Here is a 17144-nt window from a genome sequence, read left to right on the forward strand (position 1 = left end):
TGGCAGGGATAGCTATACCGGCAATTAGTGCAATGCCAACAGGGGCCCCCACAAGTGTTCCCAATTGCCACAGGATTTTCTTCTTTCTGCTCCATGGCTTCTTTCCCCAGAAGGTACAGCCTGATGGGCTAAAAGAGAAGCAGTTGGAGGACAAAATGTAAGCTTCTGTACATAAACAGTTCGGTTTGTATATGGCGGGTCCTATAACAGAAGGAAAAAGTTTAAATACAAAAAACATCTGTGCACTCTACACTGTTTTAGTTCATATTCTGTTCTGATTTTAAATCACTGAAAGCAGAGCACTTACTTATAAACCAAAAGCAGACATTAAGTATTTTATCAATTGTATTTGAGTAAATGAAGTACTGACCTTAGGTAGTGCAGGTCAGAGATTTCCTTCATACATAGCCAACAGAACTCACAGCCACAGACTGCACAGGTCATGTGGTTGCAGCTTCCATCATTCATCTTGATAATGTAAGCAGCACAACGTGGGCATGGCTTGATGTCATCAGCTGGGGGACAGAGAAAAATAATAAGATATTAATATAGATTCCACAGCCTAAAGAGATTATTATGCCACTGCTGTTGGTAAATTAGTCTTGATCAAAACATAAAAAAGTGGGCTAACCTGCAGCTCCGCTCTCTTGGCTGTAGCTGAGGGAGGACGAGCGCACCGTCCTAAGGCGTAGGCTCTGGGCTCTCTGCAGTCTCGCTGCATCACAGGTTTGGTTTGGATGCCACAACTGTTTACAGTGGTAACAAAACTCTGTACCGCAGCCCTCCCTGCCACATGTGATCTTAGGACAACTGGCACACCCAAAGGCTATCACTGCATATCTAAGAGAGAAGCAAAGACAAGTATACCCATTATTTAACAGGCTGTTTTCATTGGCTGTTATTGTTTTCATTAAAAGGATTGGCTCGGACTCATGTGTTGTTCCTGCAATACCATAAAATATTAGAAGCCCTCAAGTTCATTTTAGTCTCACATGTTGCGCACACTTAGAGAGTTGATGCAGCAAACCAGAAACCACACCATCTTTACAGACTGAGGGATTTTCAAGATACGGGGAAAACGGACACTTCCCCCCTCTGGCAGCAACTTCAAATGATTCAAACTAAGGACATGGGTATTTTGATTATGGAATGTATACAATAATTTGGTCAAGTTTTGATCTGACCTCGCTGTGGTTGTAATCTTTATATATACAATTATTTACTAATGTAACTTACTATTGCACCATCCCACTAACCACAATTCAATGTTATACTTGCAATTTTTTTATATGTAATATATTTTTTCTTTTTTCACAAAGAAAAACAAATATAGTCTTCTCATTGATTTTAGCCATGATTAAGTATTTGTATCTGTAATTTAGGGCTTATTAAGCATGTCCAAGATATTTAATAACCCTGAGATTAAAAAGAATTGAACCATCAGTCCCTTTTTGTACATATATAGTAATAATACATAATAATTAAATATAGTATTTAAGCGATTTAATGTAGATTGTAACTGTCTTCTTAGTGTAAAGATCACAGAAACCATTCTTAATGTTAGCTAACAGGTTGCTAAAAACAAAGGCTTTACCATTACCATTGACACTGTGATGAAAGAAACCCTAAAATGATTAACAATGCTGTTGCCCTTTTATCACTGACTGTGATAATTATAATAGAAAGACCGGAACACAAAGCACCTGCTGACTGTGATAATTATAATAGAAAGACTGGAACTGTAACACAAAGCACCTCTTTAGGTCTGAAAGAAAACAACCAAATTAGATATGATAACACTAGATGCATTGACAAAACCCGATTGCAGACATCGTAGACTCAAACACCAAGTTGTTAAATTCCTTAGGCCTATAACAGATATACTGTAGGCTATAACATATCAAATGATACCTAGGACTACATTCAGGTTCAAAGGTAAAATAAAATGTGGCAATGTAGGTTTTAGTTCACACTCAAATGTGGTAAGAACAATCTAATTCTAAATGTGCCTCCATTGCATATGGAAAACTTCACAGCTGTGCTTTAAACATTCTTATGTGATTAGGTCAATCAAGACACAAGGTGTGGAATAGGTACTAAAATTCTATAGAAATATAATTGAAATTTTTAGATAAATCGCAAAAGTCTTATTCAAAAGAGACATCATTAGCTCTAATCAACTAATCAGGGTTTTTTAGATAAAATGCATTGCATTCACTGCTTACCCACAATCCGGGGCAGGGCACCAGCGACAGTCAGGATCAGCCACCAACCACCTCCTCAACATGAATTCTTCATATTTCTCCATGAGCACCCGGTCACTGAGAATCATACAAATGTCATGAGGGTTGAAACGCTCTGAGCATTCAGGACAGCTGATGTTGACACGGGATTCAGAGATTTCAATGCGCAGGTACTGCCGCAGACAATCGATACAGGAACGATGGTGACAGGTCATGATGTCAGGGAAATTTTCCCGAGAGTGACGCAGAAGGCACAGTGGGCACTCCAGTAGCTCATGCCCCACTCCACTTCCAACCTTGGAGGTGGAGGATGAGATAGAGGAAGAAGGCCCAGAGGCAGCTGAGGTGGTAGGATGAGCAGCAGGAGCAGCCATGGAGAAAAAGGCAGAGTTCTTGTCATTACACATCTCTGAGTGGATGCTCTCGATGCTGGCAATGCCATCCACTCCCCCAAGGCTTCCAGGTCCAGGTAGTTGAACCTCTTTGGACCTGTGGCGTCCTGATTTGGAATCCCGTCCTCGTCGCCTAAAGAAAGACGCCAGAGAGAGGCGTCTCTTCTTAGGGGCCTTTTTCACCGAGGGCAGGGAGATGGATGAAGCAGTGGACTGCAGGTCCCTATCAGAGCCCATGACCCCACCACTACCACCACCCAGCTGACGGTGCTTCTGTAGGCTCATCTCTCCAAAAGGAGGAGAAGGGTGTGCCAGTGGGGAGCCAGGATTAGGAAGCCTGTCCCTCACATGTGCAGAGAGGTCTGGAAGAGGAATAGGGCTTGGGAAAGGGGTAAGGTGGTGGATAAGGGAGGGGGAAGAAGGGCCAGGGTGGGGAGATAGGCCTCCAGAAGGCCCTTCTGTGTTTAAGACATGATGGCTTCTCCTTATCAACCTCGTGGTTACATCTAACAGCCGGATTTTGGCGAATGGCTGGGGTTCCTTGGTGTAAAATTGAAGCAACAGAACCTGTTGAGGAATAGAGGAGAATATATGTTCAGACATGTGGTAAAAATGAAGGGGCTGGGGTATATGTACAATCATGTCACTCATGAAAAAAACAACTGTTTAATCATTTTAAGGCTGCCACAGCCACAAAAAATCATGTTATATAATCATATTACACAGTTGGACAATTCAATTATTGCTTTCAAGGTTACCCACAACATAGTAAACCCAAGTCTTCTGTACATCTGTATAAACCACAAAGATATGTGTTTACTGAATGCGACAGTACAATACATATCTTCATACGTAATAAAACAGAACAGGATAAAGGAAGAAGAGTTAGTGGCCAGCATAAAGAGAACGTAGGTTTTAATTAAGTATGTCTGTGCAGTGCATAGAGATATGGTCTGTGTGCTCCTCAAGATCAGTGGTATTGCTTTAAAAATGTATAATCGAAGATAAACAGGTATAAATGTCAGCAGATGGAAAGAAAAGCCTTTGATCCCTCAGTTATAAGAAAAGCTTAGTTTCTGACATTTGCCTTATTCAGAATCAGGATTGGCAGGGTGCAGGTTTTCATAGGTGATAACATCATCACTCACAGAGAAGTGACAAGAGAGGACAAAGAGTCACCACCTTCAGTGATGACGCAGAGACAAGGCGATCTGATCTAACAGTAAGATCAACCAGGCCAGAGCTCACACTTCTGTGGCTTTGCTGATAATGAAATGAGATTTTTTTTTTAATCTCAGCAGAATTTTGAGAATTTGTTTGCTTGGAGAGGCTATTGTCAGAGTTACCAGCAATTGAGGGCACCATGAATGTTTGCAACAGCCAAGTTGAAACCTGATATTATCATCAAGTGAAAAGCTCTAGGTACACATGTTCCTATACTAAGTATATAAGTAGAGACAAAATGTATCAACAAACATCTCTGGCCATATCACCTACCCCAAAGACACACATACATAAATGACAAAAAAAGTGTGATGTATTTCTACATTTCCTAGTACGGACGTACGGAAAATGTACCATGAAAACCATGGAAAACCAAACCATGGTGTCACTGGTGAAATACATAATGAACAATGGTTTTTCTGCACCATAAACAGAATTGTGAAATCTGGTTGCAAAAACGTTTTACCTGCAGAAGTTACTTATTCAAAGAAATCTGACACATTTATGAGAAGAGCTGTTGGAATGTGCACTTTTAATTTGAAACACAGTTTGCATCAGCTATGTTCTGTCTGTAATTCAACATGTGCTTGTAAGAGAACCACACCCCTGATGATGAATGAGGTAGAAGGGAAAAAATGTCTTATTTTATGATGGTGCTGCTACTGAGTTCCTCCTTGCTCTTCGGGCAATCATCCTTGGGTGTGTATGTGAGTGTTTGATAACACCTTGGTAATAAACCACTCTCTGGAAACACATCATCATGACAAGGAACACACACCCATGAACTACCCACACAAAATGCAGAGACCTGCAGTAATACAGGGCTTACTGCAACTGTCGTAAAACAGTAATCTCTACAAATTTGTTCTCATTGTTTCAAAGATCAAAAACAGAACACAGCGCCCACTGATCGTAAGAGTTGTGCAGCTGCAACCAAACCTCTGGAAATGATCACATGACTGGATCGCAGCAACACAAGCTGCTTTGTGCTCACCATATGTCTATTCGTTTCCCATTCAGACAGACAGGAAGACAGACAGACAGGAAGACAGACAGACAGGCAAAGACAGCATTGCTGCTTCACAGCAAGAACACTGAAATTATATAATGGCCAGGATTGACATTGTATCTTTTGTACATAAGTTACTTAAAAACATTTTCAGAATGCAAAAAAGTGATTACACTGTATTAACAATCACAAGTGTTACTAATCCCAATAAATCCTGATTATTTAAGCAAAATCAAGATTGGTAAATATTAGACATGTTTTGATTTTATATTGTTAGAACACAAAGACAAATAACAGCAGGTAGATGTACGTGTACACATATATGTTTACATCTGGTTTAATTCCATTGAATTAAATATGTTGAAATGTCCTAAACAATATGCAGGTATATTTCAAAATTTTGCATGCACCCTGACAGTGGTTTTGGAAACACATCGACAGTGGATTTCAAAACTTCTGTGAAAATATTGTCCTTAACAATATTAATAAGTTTCTGATTCCTGGTTAAATGAAAACCTCCTTCACCATGTATGCAATGATGTGCATTACAGCAACAATAAATGGATAAATGGACGGGGGGAATTCTAAGTCAAAGGTCAAAGAAAACATTATTGAAGTACTATAGTGTTCATTGGTAAAAACAAAGAGAGAGACTGGAGATGTTCCTGGGAACAGAGTTCGTCAGGCATTCCAGAAAAACCACATCCAGTACTGACATCAGATGACACACTGCAACCCGGGGAAGTACATTTGATGATGATGAGATTACAGCACACTTAACTTTCAATAGTACTGCATACCTTCTGGTCAGCAACAGTTGGGATGACAAAATAAATCTTACGTGTTTAATTTATGTTGTCATTTCGTATGTAGCAGACAATTTTTCACTCTGTTGTCAGTGAGGTTTAACCTAACATTACAATGATGAGCTTAACTGCAACTGATGTGAATGCTGGTACACTGTGTCTGCTACTTTTATGAAAGCAGGCTGATAATATCAGTACTGGTATCACTTTCAGAAAGCATTTCTTAACTGTCTCTTTTACTTTACATGAAATGCACCAAAAATAATGAGGACACCGATAGGTACGATGGAAGATAAAGATTAGGCTGCAGGGACAAACAGAGACATAAGAGATTTAGATGGATAGCCATGCAGGCAGAGAGACAATAGTGATGATAGCCACACAGATAAAAGTCGAGAGTGAAACATGCAGGCAGCTGAGACAGAGACAGCCAATACCAGTTACTTCAGCTGCATTCCTGACCTGCCTGTCTCCTGAGTAATGCTCCCTTTATGCACATTCCTGTTTCTATGGGTCTGGGGACAGCCACTACATCATGACCAGAGATGCAGCAACTGCCTGGCAGAGAACGTGAGCAGCTCCTGAGTCATGTGGCACGAGAAACATCAGTGTCTCTTAATTTTTCCCTGAACTAAAGAGCAAGGTAAAAACGTTGGGGACAAGGGGGCATCTGAAATAGTGTGTCATTTACTGTTTCGATATAAACTACAGAAAAATGAAATACACAGCCCATAGAGGAGAGTAACTCAAAGTACATTGTGTTTCAGATTAAATAATTTAAATAGCAAAAGATAAAAAGAGTGAACAACTAAAACGTGTTAACAGGGAAGACATTGTTGAAAATGCCCTACAAAGTAAAGAGGCAGGGGAAGAAAAGGAAAAAAGGTTCCAACCCCAACAAAGCCACTACAGTCTCCAGCTGCCCCCTCCTTCTAGACTTCTCCTGCCTCCCTTGCTTCAGTCGAGAGTGGAGGAAATGAGGTAAGCTTTCTGGCATTTTTGCTCAGCCGAGAGAGCCAGTAGCTCAGGAAGAGGGTGTGAAACAGAACAAAATTAACTGAGAAATTAAAATTATGTGATGAACTGCAAATCTATCAAATGCAATGTTGAAAACAGAGAAAATACATGTACGGGAGAGGGCAGGCAATATGGCCCGTTATGTTGAATCACACTGGATGTGTATGTACTGTGCCCCTAATCTGTGGCATCTTATATCCCTAACTACAATGTCTTATATAGGGTTTGCAGTTAAACGCCATCATGAAATACAAATAATAAAAATTACAATACACTACAGTACATTACAACTTTTAAAAGCCTGTAAAGACTGTTTATTGTGAATACTCCTAAGTTAAAAGCAATAATGTTTTAGTCAAGCCAAATACTCAAACTTTAGAGGCCATATTAAAATAATTAAAGAATATAAAATTCACTTTGCAGATAATTATTTCCTCTCTTTTGTTTTACCTCCTTACCATTTACACATAATGTTGCATGGCAATTACAACCCATAAAACAATTGTTTGCATCATTCTCATTCATTTTGTCACATCCCATTTTTGTCACTTGTGGATACTTTTCATTTGTGGATGAAAATGTATACGGTATAACACACCTGACAAAATCTGTTTTTTACATTATAAACAATCACTGTTATTCATTTTGACTTAAAAGCTGATAGCAATTAAAGAAATGTAGCCTATGCTGGAGAGACAATTTCCGTAAGGCCATGATTTGCACAATTTGTAGCGAGGCATCAGGAGGGTACTTCTGTAGTGGACAACTGAAGAGCGTTCTACAGATATACTGTACATCAAGAGTGGCACTGGCAATGCAAAAGATTGGTAAGTGTTTTCCAACTATGTTATGTCTGAAACCAATATAACAAATCCACCAGTAATAATAACTATGTCAATTGTTTACAATTACTAACAATAACTGCCAACAAGCTTTACTTAACCTAATATTTTGTTACTTTAAAGTAACATCCAAAAATAGTTACATCAAGGCAACTGAACAAAGTAGATTTCTTGAAGACGTTTCAGCTCTCATCCAAGAGGCGTCCTCAGCTCTAACTGCCTGTCAGTCGCCCTCCATGAAACTATTTTTGGATAAGACGACCTGGATGACTAAAAACCTACACAGAAGTAACATGTTAATCTAATAAAGAAGGAACAAAAATGAGAAAGATAAACAAAAGCACTCAGTTACAGAACTGAAAATTAAGAGAAGCTCTGCTAATACTTTTATTTATATTTTTGCATCATATTCTCACATTTATGTAGAACTTACTACGGTATTCCAGAAAAGGAGAGCAAAAAGAAAGCCTGACATCATATAGGACAGTTACATTTTCTACATATATAAGCCGCCGTCATTTAATGTTCACAAATAAGCTACAGCCATGACCATAAGGGAAAAAAATAGTAATAGCTATGCAAAGGCCGCCTGAAGTGGACCTGAACACCATTCATTTTGTAAACTGTCTCATAGGGGTGGCAGCATTAGAAATCAACACTTCAAGTACAATACACAACTTAATATATTTAGTTATAAACACTGCTTTTCATCACAATTACCTTTCTAAAATTTAACACTGCTTATTGAAAATCTAACCACAATTGTCTGATCTTTCATGAAGATAATTAATGATAGCACCCTCATTTGTTGCCTAACCCAAACCACTAGCACCACAACCTTGCAGCTGTGTTTACCATGGAGCAAGAGAGGGAGGTCACACACGGGTTGACAAACACACACAGTATAGGAGTACAGGACACACTGTAATGCTGGCATGATGACCTTTCAGTGCAGAACCAACAGATCCCACAGGACATGAGAGACTGGGACATCTGACACCCACACAAAAATGATACTTAAGGTTTACCTACATCACTAAAAGCAATCCATAACTTATGTAGTCTAACTACTGATAATGCAAAAGACATCAATGGAGTGACCTGGTTAATATACTACTATACAATAAAATATAAGAAAAAATGTAATGATCCATAGCTTTAATACAATCTTTCACTTCATCAACAGTTTTCGTTCTATTCTAATGAAAAGGGTCATTTTTTGAAGTTACAATTTGATTTTGACAAAAAAGAATTCTAAAGCAAAATTTTGAAGTAGGGTCCGATGTAACATGACAACTGGATGTATAGAATTGTATAGATGTGAATGATAGTATGCTAATTTGTCAGCCACTTTTTTGATAAACCCACAGATACTTTGTTAGTTTCTTAAATACAAGTAAAGCGTAAGATCTGTCTGTTTAATATGAGGAGTTTCCACTGTACAGCTTCTCGACAGTCAGAAAATTTTCTTATAACCTGAATCATTCCACTTAAGTAGCTAAAAACGTATATGTTCCAATGTTTTATGTACTAAAAACAGTACTTGTGAATGTATTTGGGAATTTTCTGCTGCTATCAAAACATTGTGAGATAAAATATTAAAAACACACACTCATAACACAAAATAATTTATGTTTTACTGAGTTCACATTTATGTTTGTTCTATTCACTTAACTCCACATATCTCAATCTTTGATTTGTGAGTGATTCAGTCCTCAAAACTACCATAAACATGTCACTATCACATCTAGCTTTTAAACATTTCGGTTGACTGTATTCATAGAAATCACAACCTCCTCTCTTTCTTTTTATGGGGTTAAAGTCATCAGCAAACTGGCTTCTGTTGCTCAACATTGACACAAAATTTAAACATTTGACACTGCTAATCATATTTCTGTTTTAAAAATAACCCTAATAATTGGTAATCTTTAATGATTAAAAAGTTGTGATAGCGTGCCAAGCCGTACGCTGAGACTGATGTGGAAGCTAGGTGAGCTACACGTTCAACTGTGTTTAATGTCACGTTATAAGATTAAAGGCATTTTGCAATAAGGTAAAAAGGGAACACATGTTTAAGTTAGAGGTTGTTGTTCAACTGCATGTGTCCCAGTCTGCCTGACTAAAGGAAGCCATAATTCCATCCAGCGAACTACTACCCGACGAGCATTAGCGACTGTGTGCTAGTGTGAGTTAGCAGCAAAAAATGAGAACCTACCGCCTGTCGCTGGTGTCACTTGTTCCGTGAGACAATAAGAAAGACGAAAGGACACGTCCTGCGTTCCGAGGGCGATTAACAGCTCAGAGATCCTCGGTACAATTGCAGTGTCGTTTATTACGCCTTTCCAGCCACCAATACTTATTTTCCTCTAGTCTTGGGTCCCACCTATCTGTTCCGTTTTCATACAACAGCAACTCGGTCTCTTGTTCCTTGTTCTCGCAGTAGGTCACAAATTCAAATATTCTCGCGAGATATTTCACAGCTTCTCGGCTTGCGTCAGGTCTGTAAAGCTGAGCGTTAAGGGCAGTGGCATTTCCATCATTAACCTTACGTATATTGTCAAGTAACTGATAAATATGTTACCGCAAATTTTTTTTTCTTAGTCCTGAACACTTATATTTGGGGTTTTAGATATTAGTAATAAAATGTCAATATTATTATCAATGTTATTGAAGAGTTTTTCATTTTTTATTTAGTGGGGACATACAACATTCAGAACTAAACACTGCTGTTACCTAACGCAAATATGTGTTTGCATCAAGCTTCTCAAATGCGTCTTTAACAAATCTAAACTGTTACATTGATAGAAAATGTGAACTCTTGAATGTAGCTACAGCAACAAAAAGTCAATTTTACCTATCTATTGACTCAGGCTGATTATTTTGCCAAATGTGTACAAATTATCTCGGAATTACACTGACATCTTGTGGAGGACCCATCTATTAAATGTATTTTTTTAATGAGGACAAATTGCAAAATCTTGTTTACTTGGTCAACAGTCCCAGCACATAATGTTAATGAGTACACAAGTATAAACTTACTTTACTAGTTATGCAACATTAAGTAGTAATTCGTTTTAATCGGTAAATGGTTTTACAGATGAATCAACTGTAGAGGTTTCCCATGTGATAACATTTCCAAGAAATTTTAAATATAACTGTCGCAATAATAGAATGTGTATGTTGTGGGAGGACATGTAATAAACGTGGAATTGTGTAATCATGGCAGTTGACTTGTCTTGCTTTGGCATATTACAATAAAATAAGACAACCATAGTCAGACGACCATAATTTGAATGAGCATTTATTACTGCCAGTAGTTTACGATACAAATCACCTTTCCGAAGGCTCAGCAACCACCATCCTGATCATGGCTGATATTCTGAGCACAGACAGAGTAAAATGACATAAAACAGAGGAATGCATTCAAATTCTGAAATTTCAATTTTCTCTATTTTGCTATTTTTTTCCACAAATTTTTCTTTATGATCAAGGTCTAGTCAAACCAACACCTAGACCTGGCAAAGTCAATTGTTTTCTCTTTTTTTAAGAAATAATTTATCATTTTGCAATGTTTTCAGAGTTTTAGATTTTTCAATGTTTAATTTTTTTTTCTCTTTTTCCATCGGTGAAGCAGGTTTCAAAATGCTTGATCTGTAAAATAAGAAAACAAAACAAAAACAAATCACTGAAGGTCAGGGTCTCTGCAATAAAAGTTGCATTAAAACAATTTACCCCCTACCTTAGACATTAGCAGGGGTGGTGGACTTCTGAGCAGCTTCCTTGGCCTGGTGGGCCTGTAGCACAGCAACAGCCTCATCCACCTGAAACAACAAAGCATTCCATGAGTGACCGTGACCATCCTTAACCCTGTGAAACGTTGTGATAAACACATTCCTTTAAGTTGTAGCAACTTTATGCATGACAAGAGTCAGAGAAGCTTAGGGGAAACTTATACTTTCAAGTTGGGCCTACAGTAAAAGACACTTAAAAGTTCAACAGTTTAAGATCAAATAGATCAACAAAGATATTTACCTTTGAGCGCAGTGACTCCGGTGACTCAAGCATGTGAAGAAGCTCAGAGTTGTCGATCTCCAGAAGCATCCCAGTGATCTTGCCTGCTAGGCTGGGGTGCATGTTCTGGATCAGGGGGAAGAGACGCTCACCTGAAAAAGAATAGCCATTAAACAAAACAAACATAAACAGAGAAGAGGTAAATGTGGGAAAACCACCAAGATTTTTGATAGTTTATAGTTGGTGTTAAAAAAGAGCTTTGACACTAACCCAGCATCTGCTTCTGTTCCTGAGGAGGGGCTGCAGCCAACATAGAAGCAGTCAATGGCTCCTGTCCTTGCACATGGACAGCAGGCTGAGGATAAAGAAAAATAAATAAAAAATTCAGTAAGTAACAACTCCTAACCACATGTAGTACGTATAACTACAGAGAAGTAATTTCTTACGTTACGTTATTTTATTTCAGTGAAAATAAAATTCTGGAATTAGCATTAGCTAAAAAATAATATTCATTGGCTCATTTGCTTTCACAACATTAAAATGTATTTTATCCAAAGTTTTATAGAAAGAAATTTAAGGTTGGATTTTACCTGCTGCATAGTGACCTGCGGCTGTGTGGGCATGTGCTGCTGAGGATTGCGAACACCGGCAGCATATTTGTACTGGGGCATGGCGCGCACTGGTGCTGCAGTGGCTGAAGCACTGGCAGGACGCTGGCTCAGGGCCTGGGTGGCTGCAATGAGAAAAGTACAACACCACATTCTCAAAACTACTCACAGTTATCGACAAAATGAGTGATGATGGCTTTTAATACTTACGCATTCTCTGAGAAGCCATCATGCGCGGCACCTGGGTGTTGGTGGTGGTGGTGGGACGGATTGGGTTGAAAGCCTGGGGTCTGGGAGCTGATGGACGCACAGCATTGGGCATGTTCTGGAAGTCTGGAGAACCAACACAATTTTTTATTTCAGCTTTTCAAACATGACATCACACACGCGTGACACTTACATTGGCAAAAACGGTGCGTGTACAAAGACACATTAAAATGTCATTCAAAGTTTAATGCAATGACTGACCTTTTCTACCATTCTCTACATTAAATAACATATCAACTGAGAGCTAAATGATGGTTTATGAAATCTCTCTTTACAGTGGTCCAGCTGTATTAGTGAAAATGGATAACTTCACTGTGTCAAAACAGCAGTCGTGATGTGCCGTCACAGAAAAATGAAATTTATAAAGCACATTCAATGTCTAGTAAAATTAGATGGAAAGAGTTCCTCACCAAAAACAGAAAAAAATCCTAGTCAGTGGTGTGGTCACTTACGTTGAGGACGAACTCCTTGAGTAGCCCAGCGAGGGCTTGGGCGGAGTTGAGCCAGTTGGTTGGCAGAGTAGTAAGCGGCACGGTTCTGAGCCTGACAAGGCAGACAAATCATAGTGTCACATTGGAACCCTTGTAGTGTTTTCTTTACATAAAGGCTGAGCTGGCTTTATTAGGTTGGCAAAAAAGCACATTAATCTATCTGTGTGTTATGAATGATGATTATCATTACCAAGGTTCCCCCTATTCATTTAATATCCAAAAACCAGCAATAATGTGTTTTGGTCAACTTTGAGTCAGTAACTGACCTGAGGTATAGCTGCCATGAAGTAGCCTGAGGGTGGGGCAGCCTGATAGGGGTTGAGGACAGGGTTGGGCACAGCACGGACAGTAGCCATCCTCTGCATGTACTGATTGGTCAGATGGGCCTGGCGTTCCTCCTTGCGCTGGGCCAATGCTACATACAGTGGCTTTGTAGCAACAATACGCCCGTTCATCTCAGTTACAGCTTTGGTGGCTTCTTCAGGAGAAGAGAAGCACACAAAACCAAAGCCTTTGCTGCGGCCACCCTCCATCATTACCTGGGTCCGAAGAGAAGGTTGACAATTTTATCAAATCTTGTCCAGTGTTATACCATAATGTAATTTAGAAGTCTGGACTTCAAGTCATCAACAGATGTTGTGATGAGAATTTTCACCTTTGCACTTGTTATGGTTCCAAATGGAGAGAATTCTTTGCGCAGGCGTTCATCATCCAGGCCATCGTCCAGATTTTTCACATACAGGTTGACGCCCTGGTGGGTAAAAATTTAGCATGAGAACATAAGTACCTAAAAAAGAAACACACTGACATCCTCATGGCATTGACAGCAACAGAGGCCAACAAACCTGGTATCTGGTCATGCGATCTTGTTTCATCTGCTCAAATTTACGCTTAAGTTCGTTTTGACGCTCCCCTTTCTTCTGTGCACGACCCACATACACCTGTCTGCCGTTCAGTTCTTTACCATTCATATCATCCACGGCCTGTTACAGGAAGAGTGAATAAAGAGGCACTCAAGAGCATGTTTAAAACCAACACGCACAGCATTTTAATAACATATGGGATTGGTGTGATACAAACCTTTTGTGCGTCTTCATGTCTCTCAAAGCTAACAAAGCCAAAGCCCTTGGACTTGCCGCTCTCGTCTGTCATTACCCGGATGCTGAGCGCAGGTCCTACAATGTACAGGTAATTATTTTTAAACTACTAAAATTTCATTGGAAATAAATGTTTCCTACATCGCACAGTTTTACCGTATTTGCTGAACAATTCCCTTAGTTTTTCATCATCCATATCTTCCCCAAAGTTTTTGATGTAAACATTGGTAAACTCTCTTGCACGAGCACCAAGCTCAGCCTCCCGCTCTTTACGGGATTTGAAGCGTCCAACAAATCTATGAAATAACACAAAGTTTCAGAATAAGGCTGAAATCCTGTTACAAACCTTTGAACTTACTATTTTCACTAATCAACAATCAACTTTAAGATATTGCTAACAGATGGTTCCTTTAAAATTAGTTATGAAAAGTAACCAAAATAAAATGTTAACTTAACTACAATTCCTCTCTAAACTTTATCTACGTAGACATTGCATTATCTGTTGATCCAACCAACTTCAGGTACATTAGTGGTAGTGTAGGTAGTGTATTTTAAGCAAGTAAAACCCACTGAATCAAACCTTTTCCCCCAATCACAACTAAAAACTCTGATATTCCACAAAACTGACTAGGTAGATTGGATTGGAACAAACTTGAAATCTGATGAGATTAGAAGGTGAATTTGAATACAAAACGAAGTTAACCACAAACCATGTTAATTAGACACACCCAAACATGTTCAAACAATTAGTGTAAATTTGTTCCCACTTACACTTTTCTGTCATTGAGTAACATGCCATTCATTTTCTCAATGGCTCGCTCAGCAGCCTCATGGGTCTCAAAGTGCACAAAGCCGTAACCTTTTGAGCCATTTTCATCACAAACCACCTTGGAGAAAGGACATTTGAGCATATAAACTGACAACCCCATGAACTTCATGCAACGCAAAAAGTCAGTCTCAACTCACTAAAGTTTAGAGTCATGCAGAGTAGTTATCTAGAGCACTCAAACACAGTAGAAAATAAACGCTGATAGTTAGCGTTCCTACCTTACAGGAAAGGATGTTTCCAAAGGCAGAAAAGGTGTCATAAAGAGCCTTGTTATCAATGGATTTGTCGAGGTTCTTAATGAAGATGTTGCCCACTCCACTCTTCCTGAGCGAGGGGTCACGCTGAGACCACATAATGCGCAGAGGTCTGCCTTTGATCACATCGAAGTTCATGGTATCCAGGGCTCGCTCAGCTAAGAAATATTTCAAGATCACTAACAGTTTGCAGGTGGAATGCATCATATAAACATAAATTATCCAATACTTATCCAATAACAAGTTGGCAGTGTTTAGGAAGAAATGCAGACAATTGAAGTATTACATAGCCAATTTTTCTAAACAAAATTGAATAATTTATGAAAATTTGAGTTCAAAATGGAATAGGCTTAGCAGTGATGGAGAAGAGATGTAGCTGTAAATTTTGAGTGGGAGCCTTTAAATAACACCATTCCTTATTTCTTTCTTTCTTTCAGCCAATTTGCCCTATGTCTGTGCTAAATTGCACATTAATGCAACACAAAGAATAATCACGAAAATCACAGAAACTTATGAGGAGAAAGTTCGAATGATCAAAAGTAAACTATAATTGGTCAACGTTTAATCTTGTCGATTCCCTCTGGTACAGACAAAAAACAGTCAGTAAATGAAAAACATTTCACACAGCTGATGCAACACATTTAAGCATCTGTGTGTCCCACTGCATAATATTTCTCATGGTTTATAACTGATCACAAACTCGTCCTACTTTTGTTAAGTTATTCTATGGTAAAGCACCAAACAAATTTGGTTAAATCTACCTCACATTTTCTGCCTTGGTCTGGAGTTAATGCCTTCTGCAGTAAATGACAGCACTTACCATCTGCAGGCTGTTGGAAATTGACGTAGGCATATCCAAGTGATCGGCGTGTGATCATGTCTCTGCAAACTCTGATGGATAGAATAGGTCCAGCTGGGCTGAATTTTTCATAGAGCATGGCTTCAGTAACATCTGGATGCAGATCCCCCACGTAGAGGGAGGCCATGGGGTAACTAGGCGCGCTAGGATTCATTTCTAATATCGCTTGATATCAGATAAAACTATTTCGTGATTTTAAATAATCGATAGCCAGAGGTTCCTGTGTTCGTTGGCTATTACCTTCGCAATGTAGCTTAACAAATGCCGCTAGCGCAAAATTCTATGGTGTTAGCAACGTGGGCTCATTTAGCTTGATTAGCAAAATGTCGGAGCTTGGCCTAATCGATGTAGCTGTTACTCCCCAAGATTTTAAGCGTGCACCACCGACCTTATGTGAAACTAAGTCGTCTGGCAGTAAAGACAATAGAAATTATAAAATAAAAAAACAAAGGGTGGATAAATGGTTACAATTCAAATAGCTAACGCTAGTTACACACGCTTCCAACAATAAGGATAAATGGAGCTCAGCGTGCAACCGTTCCTCGTCCCGTCTTTTGCGTTTGTTGTCAGCGTCTTCTTCGCTTTGTTTGTTTTTATTTATTTTTTTTGGCAAATGAAATCCTGCTTCACCGATTTTTGTTTTTCTTATAAAAATATGTCTGCGTGTGCGCTCTAGCTTTTGGTTTGTTTCATAATAATAAAATGTGTGCCGAGTCTAGCTCCGGAGCACACCCTTCGCAGACGGATTACGGGAATGAAAGGAAGGTCGGTGGAGGTTGTTTCCCGATTGCAGTCGAAAACTGCAGCGCCTTCGTGACCTAAGCTTACGTCATACATCTCGCGATACTATCTTTAAAGACTGCCCACTGCAGCATGAAATACATAGTTTTCTTTTGACAAACACCCGCATGTGATAAAGAAAATACTTAAAAGGTGTTTTTATTTTTGTAAGGACAAGCAGCATGAAAGGCGGGCCACTTTTCCTGTCACTGTTACCATGGCAACGATGTCAGAGACGTACGATAAAATGTCACCAGAGCGTCAGTTTCCAGAATGTCGTTATGTTGCTTTGCACATTTATTTCGTCAACAGTGTTACATATAATTTTTTTTTTTTCAAGTGCATAGAAATTCACGTGTAAAGTTGACCACGCTCAATTTAGACGACAGCCTGTCAGCATCCTTCACCTGTCTGT

General features: G+C 39.1%; 2 protein-coding genes across 2 annotated transcripts in view; both read right to left on the reverse strand.

The window, feature by feature from the left end:
- The window catches only part of rnf19a (ring finger protein 19A, RBR E3 ubiquitin protein ligase), a 7836-nt gene extending 4634 nt beyond the window's left edge, over positions 1–3202 (reverse strand). Inside the window, exons 1-4 of the mRNA XM_017037748.2 lie at positions 2226–3202; positions 632–840; positions 371–515; positions 1–128 (exon numbers count right to left, since the gene is read on the reverse strand). The exon at positions 1–128 is cut by the window's left edge and continues 41 nt beyond it. Coding sequence (XP_016893237.1) covers positions 1–128; positions 371–515; positions 632–840; positions 2226–2920 — 1177 coding nt within the window. The 5' untranslated portion in view covers positions 2921–3202. The remainder of the gene's footprint in view (positions 129–370; positions 516–631; positions 841–2225) is intronic.
- Positions 3203–10818: 7616 nt separating this feature from the next.
- On the reverse strand, positions 10819–16850 carry LOC103388904 (polyadenylate-binding protein 1). The gene is made up of 15 exons (XM_008324115.2): positions 15911–16850; positions 15055–15248; positions 14779–14894; positions 14164–14303; positions 13991–14085; positions 13756–13893; positions 13566–13661; positions 13177–13449; positions 12872–12962; positions 12363–12485; positions 12135–12277; positions 11815–11899; positions 11566–11696; positions 11273–11354; positions 10819–11184 (listed from the first exon to the last, which is right to left on the reverse strand). The coding sequence occupies exons 1-14, from the start codon at positions 16101–16103 to the stop codon at positions 11274–11276; spliced, it is 1899 nt and encodes a 632-aa protein (XP_008322337.1). The 5' UTR covers positions 16104–16850; the 3' UTR covers positions 10819–11184; position 11273.
- Positions 16851–17144: the final 294 nt, after the last annotated feature.

The sequence above is a fragment of the Cynoglossus semilaevis genome, chromosome 13, assembly GCF_000523025.1.
Source record: "Cynoglossus semilaevis isolate Cse_v1.0 chromosome 13, Cse_v1.0, whole genome shotgun sequence".
NCBI classification, from domain to species: domain Eukaryota; kingdom Metazoa; phylum Chordata; class Actinopteri; order Pleuronectiformes; family Cynoglossidae; genus Cynoglossus; species Cynoglossus semilaevis.

Coding starts and splice junctions, on each gene's coding strand:
- LOC103388904 (XM_008324115.2), bottom strand. CDS start 16,103: ATGAATCCTAGCGCGCCTAGTTACCCCATGGCCTCCCTCTACGTGGGG. Junction 14,304..14,778: donor TTACTCAATGACAGAAAAGT/GTAAGTGGGAAC, acceptor GTTATTTCATAG/ATTTGTTGGACGCTTCAAAT. Junction 12,486..12,871: donor TCAAGGAGTTCGTCCTCAAC/GTAAGTGACCAC, acceptor TTGGTTCTCCAG/ACTTCCAGAACATGCCCAAT.